Source organism: Prorops nasuta, unplaced genomic scaffold, assembly GCF_024137725.1.
Source record: "Prorops nasuta isolate Cenicafe-Biocafe unplaced genomic scaffold, Cenicafe_Pnas_1.2 PNAS00110, whole genome shotgun sequence".
In the NCBI taxonomy this organism is placed as follows: domain Eukaryota; kingdom Metazoa; phylum Arthropoda; class Insecta; order Hymenoptera; family Bethylidae; genus Prorops; species Prorops nasuta.
The window spans coordinates 1-16,108 of NW_027116907.1; the positions used below are offsets into that span (position 1 = coordinate 1).

Genomic DNA, 16,108 nt, shown 5'->3' on the forward strand with positions numbered 1-16,108 from the left:
TTATACAAGTTATAAAGTTATAAAGTTATAAAGTTATAAAGTTATAAAGTTATAAAGTTATAAAGTTATAAAGTTATAAAGTTATAAAGTTATAAAGTTATAAAGTTATAAAGTTATAAAGTTATAAAGTTAATAAAAGTTATAAAGTTATAAAGTTATAAAGTTATAAAGTTAATAAAGTTATAAAAGTTAATAAAGTTATAAAGTTTAAAGTTATAAAGTTATAAAGTTATAAAGTTATAAAGTTATAAAGTTATAAAGTTATAAAGTTATAAAGTTATAAAGTTATAAAGTTATAAAGTTATAAAGTTATAAAGTTATAAAGTTATAAAGTTATAAAGTATAAAGTTATAAAGTTATAAAGTTATAATAAAGTTATAAAGTTAATAAAGTTATAAAGTTATAAAGTTATAAAGTTATAAAGTTATAAAGTTATAAAAGTTATAAAGTTATAAAGTTATAAAGTTATAAAGTTATAAAGTTATAAAGTTATAAAGTTAAGTAAAGTTATAAAGTTATAAAGTTATAAAGTTATAAAGTTATAAAGTTATAAAGTTATAAAGTTATAAAAGTTATAAAGTTATAAAGTTATAAAGTTATAAAGTTATAAAGTTATAAAGTTATAAAGTTAATAAAGTTATAAAGTTATAAAGTTATAAAGTTATAAAGTTATAAAGTTATAAAGTTATAAAGTTATAAAGTTATAAAGTTATAAAGTTATAAAGTTATAAAGTTATAAAGTTATAAAGTTATAAAGTTATAAAGTTATAAGTTATAAAGTTATAAAGTTATAAAGTTATAAAGTTATAAAGTTATAAAGTTATAAAGTTATAAAGTTTATAAAGTTATAAAGTTATAAAGTTATAAAGGTTATAAAGTTATAAAGTTATAAAGTTATAAAGTTATAAAGTTATAAAGTTATAAAGTTATAAAGTTATAAAGTTATAAAGTTATAAAGTTATAAAGTTATAAAGTTATAAAGTTATAAAGTTATAAGTTATAAAGTTATAAAGTTATAAAGTTTATAAAGTTATAAAGTTATAAAGTTATAAAGTTATAAAGTTATAAAGTTATAAAGTTATAAAGTTATAAAGTTATAAAGTTATACAGTTATAAAGTTATAAAGTTATAAAGTTATAAAGTTATAAAGTTATAAAGTTATAAAGTTATAAAGTTATAAAGTTATAAAGTTATAAAGTTATAAAGTTATAAAGTTATAAAGTTATAAAGTTATAAAGTTATAAAGTTATACCCTAACACCCTAACACCCTAACACCCTAACAACCCTCACACCCTAACACCCTAACACCTAACACCCTAACACCCTAACACCCTACACCCTAACACCCTAACACCCTAACCACCCTAACACCCTAACACCCTAACACCCTAACACCCTAACACCCTAACACCCTAACACCCTAACACCCTAACACCCTAACACCCTAACACCCTAACACCCTAACACCCTAACACCCTAACACCCTAACACCCTAACACCCTAACACCCTAACACCCTAACACCCTAACACCCTAACACCCTAACACCCTAACACCCTAACACCCTAACACCCTAACACCCTAACACCCTAACACCCTAACACCCTAACACCCTAACACCCTAACACCCTAACACCCTAACACCCTAACACCCTAACACCCTAACACCCTAACACCCTAACACCCTAACACCCTAACACCCTAACACCCTAACACCCTAACACCCTAACACCCTAACACCCTAACACCCTAACACCCTAACACCCTAACACCCTAACACCCTAACACCCTAACACCCTAACACCCTAACACCCTAACACCCTAACACCCTAACACCCTAACACCCTAACACCCTAACACCCTAACACCCTAACACCCTAACACCCTAACACCCTAACACCCTAACACCCTAACACCCTAACACCCTAACACCCTAACACCCTAACACCCTAACACCCTAACACCCTAACACCCTAACACCCTAACACCCTAACACCCTAACACCCTAACACCCTAACACCCTAACACCCTAACACCCTAACACCCTAACACCCTAACACCCTAACACCCTAACACCCTAACACCCTAACACCCTAACACCCTAACACCCTAACACCCTAACACCCTAACACCCTAACACCCTAACACCCTAACACCCTAACACCCTAACACCCTAACACCCTAACACCCTAACACCCTAACACCCTAACACCCTAACACCCTAACACCCTAACACCCTAACACCCTAACACCCTAACACCCTAACACCCTAACACCCTAACACCCTAACACCCTAACACCCTAACACCCTAACACCCTAACACCCTAACACCCTAACACCCTAACACCCTAACACCCTAACACCCTAACACCCTAACACCCTAACACCCTAACACCCTAACACCCTAACACCCTAACACCCTAACACCCTAACACCCTAACACCCTAACACCCTAACACCCTAACACCCTAACACCCTAACACCCTAACACCCTAACACCCTAACACCCTAACACCCTAACACCCTAACACCCTAACACCCTAACACCCTAACACCCTAACACCCTAACACCCGTTAGGTGGTTAGGTAGTTAGGGTGTTAGGTCTCAGTCGCTTAAAATTAACCTATATAAACCTAACCGGTTAGGTAGATAAGTTAAAATAGCTTATAACAGTGTTAAACCTAACCGGTTAGGTAGTTAGGTTAAAATATCTTATAACAGTATTAAACCTAACCAGTTAGGCCTATTCAAGTGTTTTAAGCCGCCGAAGGCGGCCTATTCCATAGGAAACTTCGGTTAGGTCGATCTAACCGGTTAGGCCTAGGGAAGTGTTTTAAGCCGCCGAAGGCGGCCTATTCCATGGGGAATCTATGGTTAGGCCTAGGGAAGTGTTTTAAGCCGCCGAAGGCGGCCTATTCCATTAAAATCCTTTAATTAAGCCTAGTCAAGTGTTTTATGCCGCCGAAGGCGGCCCATTGCATGCCAAACCCCCCTCCAAAAGATTGAATTAAATCAAAATTTCCCTAGATCTAACCAGTTAGGTCACCTAACCGTAGATTTCCATGGAATAGGCCGCCTTCGGCGGCTTAAAACACTTGCCAAAGCCTAACCATCGATTCCCATGGAATAGGCCGCCTTCGGCGGCTTAAAACACTTACCAAAGCCTAACCATAGAATTTCAAGGAATAGGCCGCCTTCGGCGGCTTAAAACACTTGCCAAAGCCTAACCATAGAATTTCAAGGAATAGGCCATTCGGCGGCTTAAAACACTTGCCAAAGCCTAACCATAGATTCCCATAGAATAGGCCGCCTTCGGCGGCTTAAAACACTTGCCTTGGCCTAACCGGTTAGGTCGAACTAATCTAGAATTTTCAAGGAATAGGCCGCCTTCGGCGGCTTAAAACACTTACCTTGGTCTAACCAGTTAGGTCCCCTAACCATAGAATTTCAAGGAATAGGCCGCCTTCGGCGGCTTAAAATCCTTAACTTAGTCTAACCGGTTAGGTCCCCTAACCATAGATTTCCAAAGAATAGGCCGCCTTCGGCGGCTTAAAATCCTTGACTTGGCCTAACCGGTTAGATCCCCTAACCATAGATTTCCAAAGAATAGGCCGCCTTCGGCGGCTTAAAATCCTTGACTTAGCCTAACCGATTAGGTCGTCCTAAACTAGAATTTCCATGGAATAGGCCGCCTTCGGCGGCTTAAAATCCTTAACTTAGCCTAACCGATTAGGTCGTCCTAAACTAGAATTTCCATGGAATAGGCCGCCTTCGGCGGCTTAAAATCCTTGGCTTGGTCTAACCGGTTAGGTCTGGTTAGGGACGTTAGGTGACCTAGCCGGTTAAGGTGTATCGCGCACCCGAAACATGATCAGAACCGTCGGTTAGGTCCAAATCTAACCGGTTAGGTCATCGCGCTCCTTATAGAGGCGAAAAACGGGTCCACCTAACCTTCACCTAACCAGCAACCTAACCTCAACCTAACCAGCATCCTAACCTCATCCTAACCAGTTACCTAACCGGTTAGGTTACATTTTCAGAAAAATTCTCTTTTTTATATATATTTTTTTATAAAAAAAAAATCCTAAAACTCATGAATAAAATTATTTTTTTAAAATCCTACAAAGCCAAGCAGAATGATCTCTTTAAAAATTAACATTGCTTCTTATGCAAAAAAAAATCCTCTTAGAACGACATTTCTAGTAAAACAAATTTCTCCAAACTATAACAGCAATTTAAATGTTATTAATAAAGATCTAAAGAACATTTATCTCTTTTTTTACAATATAGGCAAGCAGATCCTTTTGGTTTAACGCATTACCAAGCTTTTGCCATCTCGTTACAACTATAATGCGCTATTCTAAATACCAGAACATAAAAAAAATTATTCTTCTAAAAATAATCATAAGCTATTTCAACAATATAGACCATAATGTTTAAAGAGCTGCAGTAGCGTTATTTCTTTATATCACTAGAACGCCCTTACAGTTTTTTGCTCCTTTGCCAAGAGAAACGCTCCCGAAGAAAGCCCCCCTCCAAGCAAAGAAAGTAATCCCTCCCAAACAAAAAAGAAAAAAAAAATCCGCCGGACCAAACCTTGTCTCGAGCCAATCACGCTCCCCGAAAGTCTCGCTGTATGTAAGCAGGCAGTCGAAACGCTACCATGGGACTAATGTGTCCGAGCACGCGACGCAGCACTCAGTAAATCCGTGGAATGTGGCCAGCTTGCACCGGATACCGGCTAATACATAGTCAATTCTGCAAAGGCGTTGGTGTGGTTCCCTCCCATAGGATTGCGCGAACGGCAAACTATGCTTGCCAATGATACCATATGTTCCCACCTAAATGTGGGTAATAGATGTATGCCCCTCGAGCATCCAAATGCATTGCCGGGGAGTCAAAAGACTCACGTGTTTGCCACCCAACTGGCGCCCTGATATCGATGAATAAAGACGGGCAAAGAAGACCTGACGTTACAGTACAATGGCCTACATATATAACGTCCATTGTTGCATTTAGGAACTTTGGATCCCATCATTAACTCGAGTTAGCATATATTTCTTTGAACGTCTTCTGAAATGTATCGAGCGAGGAACCACCCTAAAAAACCCCAATTCCAAAATGCATCAAGGGACGCCGTACATGAACGCAGCCAGTGAAACCCGGAGTGGTACAGCATAGTGGGCCGTTGTAAAGTGGAAAACAGCATTCCCAAAAAGAAAAAAAAAAATAGAAATGGTCGAGTTGGCAGCCTTGCGAAGTAACTTCTACCGACTGATAGAGTTGGTGAAACGTTCGCAAATTCAGAACTGGAAACCTAAGAAATCGAAGCCAAAAAAAAAAACAGTAATCATTCTAAATAGACAATACGTAAACATAACTTATGTAGTTCAGAGTATCTACGAGTTTTCAAACATGAAATCTGCTATTTAGGCTTCAAATTCTTAGGATTCCAGCATTGCATTTGTTTCACCGAGCCTAACAGCGAAACAGATTTCGTGTTATTTGACTATAGCAAATTTTTACTATATTCAAATTACTGCTTTCCATTTAATTAAACGTAGTAACCAAAATTAATTGAGTAAAACGACATTTATAATAAAAACAATTAAACTAAAATAACCATTAAATTGTAACTATCTAAGCTTTTATTAAAATGTATAGTACTTCATAGTTACAATCCTATGTTCCGCTGTTAAAGAAAAACCCGTACTACAGGCAGCCATTAATCTTGCGTCAGGCGAGGGGAATTAGAGGGGTGAAGGGATATCTAGGGAGTTTGTCCGTCAAATAGCGCCCTCCGATCGTAAACAAAAGTAATATTTTCGGAAAACGATTGCGGAAAAGAAGGAAGGATTTTACTACATAACAGAGAAGAAAAAAAATAGATGAGTATAAATTAATAACACAAAGTGAAAATTATTGTGAATTTATAAAGAAATATACTTTGTGGGTATTTTATTTCTGTTACAAATCCTATTCTTCATGAATTTAAATTGCAGGAAAGAAATACAATGAATGAAAAGGACTAATTTATAAAGCATTTCTGTGGCCCAATAGTTTGTGACATAATTAGTGAATGTGTCAGAAAGATTGCTGCGTATACAAAGAAATTAAAATGATGTTTAATAATATTTTGATTCCTATTAGTTCAATATATTATTTTAATTTCTTCCTTAACCATACGTACATAGTAATTATATATTCTTGTAGAACCTATCTAACTAAATTGCAACTATTTTAAATCTACAGCTATTCAATGATTTTTACTATTCAAAGTGAGACAAATTGCGTAGAGTTTCTGCAAATAGTCTGTCATATTCTTCGACATATTACCTAAAATTTATATGCCTCCTTTATTTTCTTCTAGTCTATAATTTTATTATCAATTTTGCAGATAAAATGATTATGTTGATATGTAATTAATTTTATAAATATTGGAATGATTGTTAAACCATTGTCTTATTAAATTTGGAAAATTGGCATTTGAATGATGCTATTTAAATTGGGCCTCTCTTCGATATGTTTTCATAATACTTGGATAGTTCCTTAAAAGTTATATGTGTATAATACTGAGTTCATCTTATTTTTTAGCTTCGTTTTCCAGCTATGTGCTTGAATATACATTTTGAATATAGAATACTTATTACAATGTTGTCAGGATTGATAGAAAGATAATCATCTGATAAGATATAACGACTGAATAAATTAAAGTTTTAGGACAGATAAGTCTCATGAACAAATAGGAATAAGTATTGCATATTGGGAATGGATATCCAAATATATAGCTGGAAAACGAAGCTAAAAACAAGATGAACTCAGCAATATTGGTCGACAATATCCTCTCAAATGGAAGGAAAATATATCATGTGGATGAGGTGCCAAACATATTTAAGTTCAATAAGTCCAGTGTCCATTCTTTAAATTTAATACAGCGAATAGTTTACCAATCATCCTAATTATTATAGAAATAATTAGACAGCAGAATAAGCATATCTGAGCATATTTGAAAATATCTAGAGAATTATTGGTATGTGTTCAAAACTAGAAGGAATAATCAAGGCAAATAAATGTCGTACGAGATGTGAAAGCATGTCAAGTATACGGATGAATAAGAAATTAGCAGAAACTTTATGCAAATAATCTCACATTGAATAATAAAAATCATTGAATAGTTGTGGATTTAAAATAGTTGCAATTTAGTTAGATAGGTTCTACAAGAATATATAATTACTATGTACGTATGGTTAAGGAAGAAATTTATTGAACTTTATAATAATAGGAATCGAAACATTATTAAACATCATTTTAATTTCTTTGTTTACGCAGCAATCTTTCTCACACATTCACTAATTATGTCACAAACTATTGGGCCACACAGAAATGCTTTATAAATTAGTCCTTTTCATTCATTCTTGTATTTCTTTCCTGCGATTTAAATTCATGAAGAACTGGATTTGTAACAGAAATAAAATAACCACAAAGTATATTTCTTTATAAATTCACAATAATTTTCATTTTGTGTTATTAATTTATACTCATCTATTTTTTCTTCTCTGTTATGTACTAAAACCCTTCCTTCTTTTCCGCAATCGTTTTCCGAAAATATTACTTTTGTTTACGATCCGAGGGCGCCATTTGACGGACAAACTCCCTGGATATCCGCCTTCCGCGCGTCATTTTCCCCAGTTGCAGATTCGATGGGTGAATTCAGAAGAGAAACTACGAGCGCTCACTGAGCAATCGCATCTGATTGGTCGTAAGTTTTGCCAATCAGATGAAAATGCTCATTGAACGCGCTCACTGATCGATGAAGCGTAGCATAATTCAAAATGGCAGATTTGGCGAGACCGTGCACACCAACACAATGATAGCCAAGTGTCAATGTATAAATAAATTACACTCAAAAACTGCGAAAATTGACCGATAGTATACATACACCAATTGTACATTCATTGTGCTCGCACGGTCTCCTTTCAAATATTTTAAAAACAATCTTCTAACCTTATCTTTCAATGTCGTTTAGCACAAGTCTATCGAAGCATCTGTAACAATTTTACATAAATATCGGACAAATAATCCGAATCAGTAATTTGTTTGTACCAGTGGATGAAATCACACCATCCTACGAGATTCTATCGAGTGATTCTCTCATTAAAACCTGATCTGAATAAACAACTTTTACCTTAAATCTTAACGAAAGAACATGGCTTTAATGAGGAACTAGATAAGAACTTATTTGAAATTTTATGAAAGGAACTCAAGGGAGATTACATTCCTTTATACATCCAAGTTATGCGCTTTTGTATATAAAACAAAAAAAAACTAATAACATGGAATAGGTATTTTTATTGCTGACGTTTAAAAAAAAAAGGTAAGAATTATAGCACAAAAACCTAAGCCTAGCAAGGGTGTAGCGGCAAATACATTTGACAGAATAAGAAATATTTTGATGATAAAATGTTTCGCTCAAGTACTATTATTGGTTTAGGCGATAATAATTGATTTAAAATAGAAAATATTGCTCCTTCGTCTAATCTTTGATACATATATATATAGGCTTTTCATATATTGAATTTCTGCTTTTTCTGCCTCCTTCGTTTCTCCTTTTTCTACAAAAAATCAAGCATTGTCGGTGTGATTTGATTGTTGTAACAAAATGTGAATTATCATTATTATAAAAATATAAATTTACCGTCGGTTGCTGGAATTTTATATTTTGCGATGGCTTCTGCATACTACCGCCTTGGAAACTTTCGAAATTTACTGCCTGATAGTCGAATTTCTTTGATGGCAGCATAGAGTTTTGTTCCAGTTGTTTACTAATTTTTTTCTTATCACCTTTGGCTCTTGATCTAAAAAGAAAAAACCCGTAAATCGTATCACGTATTTATGTGGTATTGACACCCTGCTTATTATTTCTATATATACAAAGATAAGGTAATTACCTAATAATAGTTGGTCTGTCATTAAAATGGTCGAATTTTTGCATTTTGTCTTTTCCTTTTTTCTTTGGAGGGAATTCTTTCCCTTCCTTCGCCGAGTCATTTACAAGTATAACGTCTGAATCACTGTCGTCCTCAACATTTGCTTCTCTCTTCCGTTTCTTGCCGGGCATTTGGCCAAGCGGCGTTTGATTAGGCTTTTTGCATTTCCCTTTTTCTGGAATTATTTCGGTCACTTGTTTAAAGTGTTCGTAAACTCTATTTACGCTCCTCGCAGTTTCCTCTTTATCTTTACTAAGTTTCGCCAATCTCTCTTCCTCCAACTTTCGATCATCTTCCCGTTTCTTCGCTTCCTCTTCCGCCACCATAGGAAGCACTAGCTTATACCTTTGGAACGGACTTATGAAAATTGGTTTTTCAAATGCTTCGGTATTGCTTCCTTCGTCCTTTTGTAAAACAAATAAAGCCAATAACATTAATGTCTTAAAGTTTATGTGAATAATTTGTCCTTCGAATATTTACCTCTGATGTTGGTGGACTATCGAAAATACTAATTTTTGGAGTTGCTGATTCCATAACAGGATTGTCTTTTGCATTATCGTCCAGCAAACAAGGTAAATTAACTCTGGCTTCGGCGCCATTCGGTATGTCATGGGGGAGATAAGACCATGCTTCTGAATTTATTGCTTCGTTTGTGCGAGCCATAGGTTGTGTGATCTCCACTGGTACCACTGGTTTGATTAAAGGCTGATTTCTAGCAGTCAGTATAATTTTATGTAAATTTAACAAATTCTGCCTCACTAATGGTGGAATAGGATTGCAGCAGGCTAGAATTCCTTGCATTTCTCTGGGGAGGGTCTCAGCAATGTTTAATAACATATGATTGGGTAACACATAGCCTGTGCTATCATCTTCCTCTCTAGCGACTGTATCTCTCCACCTATGAATTTCTCCAAGTGCATATAACTGCTTATTGTTAAACATCTTTTGACTTTTTCGATATATATTCATATATGACTCTTCTGTCCACACTGGTTTTATATAAGTTTGCTTGCAAAGCTGCGTACTTCTATCATAAACAGCTTTCAGTATATTTGACTTACCATTAGCAGAATCTATTAAATCGTTAATTAAAATGTCTTTTATGTAAAGTAAATAATGTGTATCTTCTCTGGCATATTTTTTGAAATCATCGGGCAATGGTCTTATTCGCCAGTCTGCCAATTGAAAACGTTTGTTGGGATCGATATCGCAATAACGTTTCAACAAATAAGATAAGCTTAAATATGGAAAATTCAGTTGCTTAGCTGCTTGATGAGTATCAAACATATTTACGATATACAATGACAAATCCCGCTGGAGCCACTGTATGTCAGATTCTGCGCCATGAAATACTTTCAGTACCGTAGGTTTGGTAAAGATTTCATTCAATTCGTGCAGCTCTGATCTCAACGACAGGGTATCTATAATATAATCTTTATGCTTTGTTGATATTTGCATCAAACAAGTAATTCCTTGAAAGGACCTGTAGGAATGGTGCTCCAAATCTATAGCTATCTCATTATATTCTTTCAAGTCGCCGAGTAGCCTCTTTAGATCGTTTGGCGTTTCTACCATGATTAATGGAGTTTCATCTATCGAATTGTACTTGGCTGGCTCTCGTTTATTCAATTGATCGCTGTGTGGCTCAAATTTGTCGAGCTCCACTTCGTACGGGTGATTAAAAAACTCCCCATTTTCACCCTCTTCTAAATAAATTGCCAATGGCTTTAAGGAATTGGGTTTCTCCTTTATTCTTGGCTCCCAAGGTTTGGGACTGTTATCAATTTTATCCTTGAAAAATATTTGTGGCCTTTGAACATTTTTTCCACCAATCAGTCTGATACTCTGCGAAGCATTCTCATCTAATTTTGGTGCATTTGCTAATGGCATTACGTTCCAGCTGGCGGCTTTAGGTTTGGTTTGAGAAACAACCAATTCTACTATTGGATTCTTACCTATGCCACTTTCCAGATCCATACACATACCCTACAAATAAAAGGCCTTGTTGATATAAACAAAAAACAATCATTTTAATTAATACCTAACATTTTCAAGGGTCTTACCGCCCTATCTAAGAATACATCATTAGCTTCTTGCAAAAGGTCAAATTTTTCATTTATTTCTCTTCTATGAATTTGACCAGGAACTCCAGCAGCTTTAATAATTTTTTGCATTGAATTTAAAATTTTAGACGTGACTGTGTCTTTGGCCCTGCTGAAGCTAGGAAAACAATTGTAATAATTATAATTGCTTCCTGAGGGCAAATTATTTGCAGTTTTTATACCCATTCTCATTGCTTCAAAGGCATCCTAAAATCAAGTGCGAGATCCAGTCTTTTGTTGTTACTGAAAACGCTTCTGATATACGTTACTTTACCTTTACGTAGCTATCGAAACCAAAATACCCAGGTACAATTTGTTCAATGTCTTTAATTTGCTCGATTGTTTGACGGGCATCGTCTTCCGCCCAATTTTTATCATCCTCCGATGCCATGTGGTACAATTGCCTCTAATAACGAAAGCGCCACAAAAAAGGTACGATTAGCTAAGAGTTTAAAACGTGATTGTAAGCGGTAATTATGTGCTTTAAGGTTATGTATGATGTATGGTTAGAGAGGTTATAGTGGTAACGCAGCGAGACTATAGGCCAATTGATATTTTATTCGATAATCGATTTTTTGAAGCGAGTTTTTAAAATACGATGAATCGACACGGACAAAAACGGTGTCGCAGTAAACCAAAGTGTTTCAACTAAAAATGAATAATTTTCATAAGGGATATAAGCGGCTCGTAGATGCTTTTGACGTCGATGTTCGTAGAAAATTGAGAGGAGAAGGAAAGAAACATTCTCAACTCGTCAAAATAGTTCCAATTTGGTTTTTGCAAATCGTAATATTTCCTGAAATAAATTTCAAAACGAAAAGGATGAAGGTAGGTAAAAAAGAGGAGTGTAAAATAATACAAACCTTTACTTTTTAAATCGGTAAAACAAATTTTTTGTTTGACAGATCGCCTAACAAAATTAGAAAAATGGAAGTAAGATTGTAAAAATGATAAACAAGCAGTAAAGAAAACTCAAGTCTTCCTTTTAAAACATGGGCATTACATTATGACTGTATGGGAGTTCTCTCTATTGTACTTTAAATCTGCTTTTGGGCCAGTGCCTTATGCCCTGGTGAGTGTCCAGCGGCCCAGACTTAAGCCCCTGGAACAACAAGACCCTAAATTACAGACGACACTGGAATAAAATGTTTCTATATATAAAGAAGCATGGCTAGATGCCATTTGGCAGGCTAAATTACAAAAATACATACAAGCCACTGATCAATCTGTTAATAAATATAGACCTCCAATTTTTTTTTATTTGTTAGCAAACATCCACTAATACTTCAAAAACAATCAAAGAAGCATTAAAGACTATGATTAATCACTGTGCAAAAGTAAGTTATAAATCGTTTTATGCGGAGATGGCTTAGTTTAGATCAATTTTCAAAGTTTCATTGATTATAGACCTCTATATGGTACCTTTGGATGGATCAAAAGTGGATTTAGTATTTGCTCCAGAAAATTCAACATCGATTGACAAATTGAAATGTGCTATGCAAAAAGCACTATTGTATTTAAGAGTTGAGTGAGCGTATGCTAGTTTAAGGGTTGGTGCTACACATTGCCATTCAATAACTACCATATAAAATCAACAAGAGCTTCTTCGACGCAACAAAAAATTGTTGGTATGTAGTAGTTTTGTCTCTTAATATAAAAGTATTGTTTATAAAACACAAATATAAGAATTTATTTCTTTACACAAATTATTATAGGTACAAATTGCGCTTGGAATTATCCTCGATTAGTTCTACATCTATTGCAGATTCTTATATTAAAATTTTTGACAAATTGTTGTTTCTTAGTGATGCACTAATTGATTGGACTATATTTAGATGGATGGAATGTAATTTAATGATATTTACCAGCACGAGAAGAGAACTTTTTTTACAAGGAAAATATTCATTCAAGGTAAATACCTCAGGGAACCATTGTCTCCCCTATAAGTAGAAAAGTAATAAATTAAATACATAATAATAATTCCTTATTGTATTAAACTGGATTTGAAAATAATTTGTTCCTTAATTTTTGTAGAATTTACAATTGCTTCGAGTACCACCCAAAAGGCCGCTCTCTTTCCAAGTAGCAAAATCATTGGCAGGTTTAAAGAAAGATGCTGATTTTTTGCAGCAATACTTACATAAAACAGATTGTAATCATTTTTCTGTTTCTATATACACATAACAAAATCAATAAAATATAATTTTAATCTTTCTCTGTACAGCTGGAATTAATCAATTGCCGGAATTTGATTGTTCTAAATGGAATCATAGTTGAGAATGGATGTAAAACTAGTATAACTATAAAAGAGAAATCTAGGTCACAGAGATCAAGGTGCACTGCTACATAATAAATCGGTAAATAACTCCATGCCAACAGAAAACCAAGATACTATAAATAATTTTTAAAAGCTCTTTGACCATAAATTGCGCCTATATTGCCTAAAGAGAACTTATATTTTAATTACAGGTTTAACATTTCTTTTAGCTGATTTTTAAAATGAAATGTTTGCTTCCTCCTTAACTCACAATCACCAAACTAGGTGGAAAAGTAGCTTCCATAGCATTTAGCGGTGCACCAGATTACGCAATTCCGTTTCGCTTTGAAATTTACTCCAGGATATATTACGATTTACAAAAACCAAATTGGATCTACTTCAACGTTGAGAATGTTTCTTCTCCTCTTAATTTTCTACGAACATCGACGTCACAAGCATCCCCGAGCGCCGCATATATCCCTTGTGTAAATTATTCATTTTTAGTTGAAACACTTTACTGCCCTCAATAAACATGACAACATTAACTATTTAACACTATTACGAGCGTAATCACTGAATATAATACGGGCGTACATATAGCTATTAAAATTAAATCATTACTCGAAAAAACGAAGGCAAAAATTGAAAATACTCTTGTGACAATTCAGAGATTGGAATTTAAAAATAGAAATATAATTTTCTAACAAACACTATTGTAATTGTTAAGTTTCTAATTGTTATTGTTTTTAATACATATATGAAAAGTTGATTTGAGCAGATTATATGGTGTATGTATCAAGGACCGGGTTTAGGTGGAAAAATTCAGTGCTAGAAACCTCAGAATTTGAAGGGAAAAAAGCAGTAATCATCATAGGTAGACGCCAATTTTATGCGAAGGTGATAAATTGTCATATAGTATGTCTAGTTTCATTTCAGAGTGTCTTCATTTCGCGAGCTTCCGAACATAGAGACTGCTCCTTTGTCCTGAAATTCTGAGGTTTTTCTAGCCCTGAGAGAATTTTTCCATTTTCCACCAGCCCTAAGGGAGGCAATTAAATTGTTTTTAACGATTTCCTAAATTCGACTTTATTGACCAGCTTACCATTTATTCTATTGAAAAGTCTTAATTGGCTCTCTAAACTTTGGTATAATAAAACCTCCGGCAAAAACTTTTTGCGTAGCTATGTCGATATGCAATTATTTTTCAAAAGTTTACACAATTTCTAGGATGCCATTATGACATCGAGAGATAGCATACGGATAATTGATCGCAGAAGACAACTCTTTCTTGATTGAATTTATAAAAAGAAGATATATATTAAAGTATATATATTTTTCTCTCTAACTTTAATACGATCTCAAGCGTGATTTAATGTTGAATTAAGGATTGTTTCCACTACTGTGAAATTAAGGTTTATTTTTGTGACAGACCTTTCCTTGATACATTTTTCATTTTTACGTTAGTACTATATTAGTTTCTATATAATGCTGAAAGAGAAAATCGATAAATATCGAGCATATCGAGTATCGAAGGACGGTGAAGGACGGTACGCGACATTGAATGGAAAATTTAATGGTGCAATCAAAGATTTCTTTACGAGCAGAATATATGTTTAGAATATATTGTCAAAATACTGCATCTGACGTGCATAATTTTCGTCAAGGCGGGAAAAGAATACCTACGGTGTCTGACTTTATTTTTGCAAAGATGATCCGAACGAACGTATATGCGTAGTCACGTGGTGTCTCGGGGGGTATACTATGTACAGTCAGTCAGTACTCAGTAGTCACGTGTCATTTGAGGCACGTGATCCAGTCAGTCAGCGATCTCGTTGGTTATTGTTTATGTAATCACAGATGGCACGACGGTCGATACTTATTCGTCCAATAAACGACGCATCCTGCGATATAATTATTATTTTTACACGTCCTTGAGATTAACGATATTAATTAATGGTTCTGTACCCAATCTGTGCAAAATCTCATTAGCTGGCTAAATTCTTCGTATGTTCGATGGTAAATTGGATTGCGTAAGATGAATAAGGGTAAACTTGACTCTCCATTAGATTTATAGTGCAACAATGCCCTATCAATTCTTTACATCCAAGTCTTTCAGTGAACGCCACGTGGTTTTATTTTATTTTCTAAGCGATTCAATTACGTGTCTCTCATTTCCACGTCTCTCGTAATCCGCAACAACGTAATCTTCTTTGTAGTCTGTGTATATACGTATTATTATTTCATCATAGAACGTGAAATACTTAATAATTGTTCGCCAAGCGCCTTGACCTTTTCTATAGTCCATTATAGATATATATATACCTTGAGCTACCTATATGTTTACATTAAATCTAAAATGAGCTCGCTAGAATGAAAGAAGCTTCTGCTACTTCATCAATATTGTATTATCCTACTCTTTTATTGTTGTACTCTCATAAATTCGTTCGCGTTCTTTTTTTATGTCATAAAACCTTAATGTTTTCAATCTCTTTATTTAGCAGAGAGAGAGAGAGAGAGAGAGAGAGATTATATTGTTCGATGCACAGAAACAATACTGTACTTTTCCTATTGTTCAACAAGTTTGTGCTACCCCTTCAGGCTGCCGCCAGTGTTCCAGTTTTAAAAGTGGAATAATTATTTCACTATTGTAACTATGCAATAAATATAAATGAATGGATATATTTGATCAATGCCATAAATAGCGTTCTTACGTATATTTTGGGTAATTGATAAAAATTTGGAGAAGAGTATTTTTTCAAT

General features: G+C 34.6%; 1 protein-coding gene across 1 annotated transcript; it reads right to left on the reverse strand.

The window, feature by feature from the left end:
* Positions 1-8,331: 8,331 nt before the first annotated feature.
* Positions 8,332-11,621, reverse strand: Rrp6 (exosome component Rrp6). Its single transcript, XM_066745953.1, has 6 exons — positions 11,366-11,621; positions 11,053-11,298; positions 9,470-10,975; positions 8,951-9,393; positions 8,698-8,857; positions 8,332-8,614 (listed from the first exon to the last, which is right to left on the reverse strand). Exons 1-6 carry the CDS (start codon positions 11,480-11,482, stop codon positions 8,567-8,569), a joined length of 2,520 nt encoding a protein of 839 aa, XP_066602050.1. The 5' UTR covers positions 11,483-11,621; the 3' UTR covers positions 8,332-8,566.
* Positions 11,622-16,108: the final 4,487 nt, after the last annotated feature.

Coding starts and splice junctions, on each gene's coding strand:
- Rrp6 (XM_066745953.1), bottom strand. CDS start 11,482: ATGGCATCGGAGGATGATAAAAATTGGGCGGAAGACGATGCCCGTCAA. Junction 11,299..11,365: donor GTTTCGATAGCTACGTAAAG/GTAAAGTAACGT, acceptor ACTTGATTTTAG/GATGCCTTTGAAGCAATGAG. Junction 8,858..8,950: donor GACAGACCAACTATTATTAG/GTAATTACCTTA, acceptor TTTTCTTTTTAG/ATCAAGAGCCAAAGGTGATA.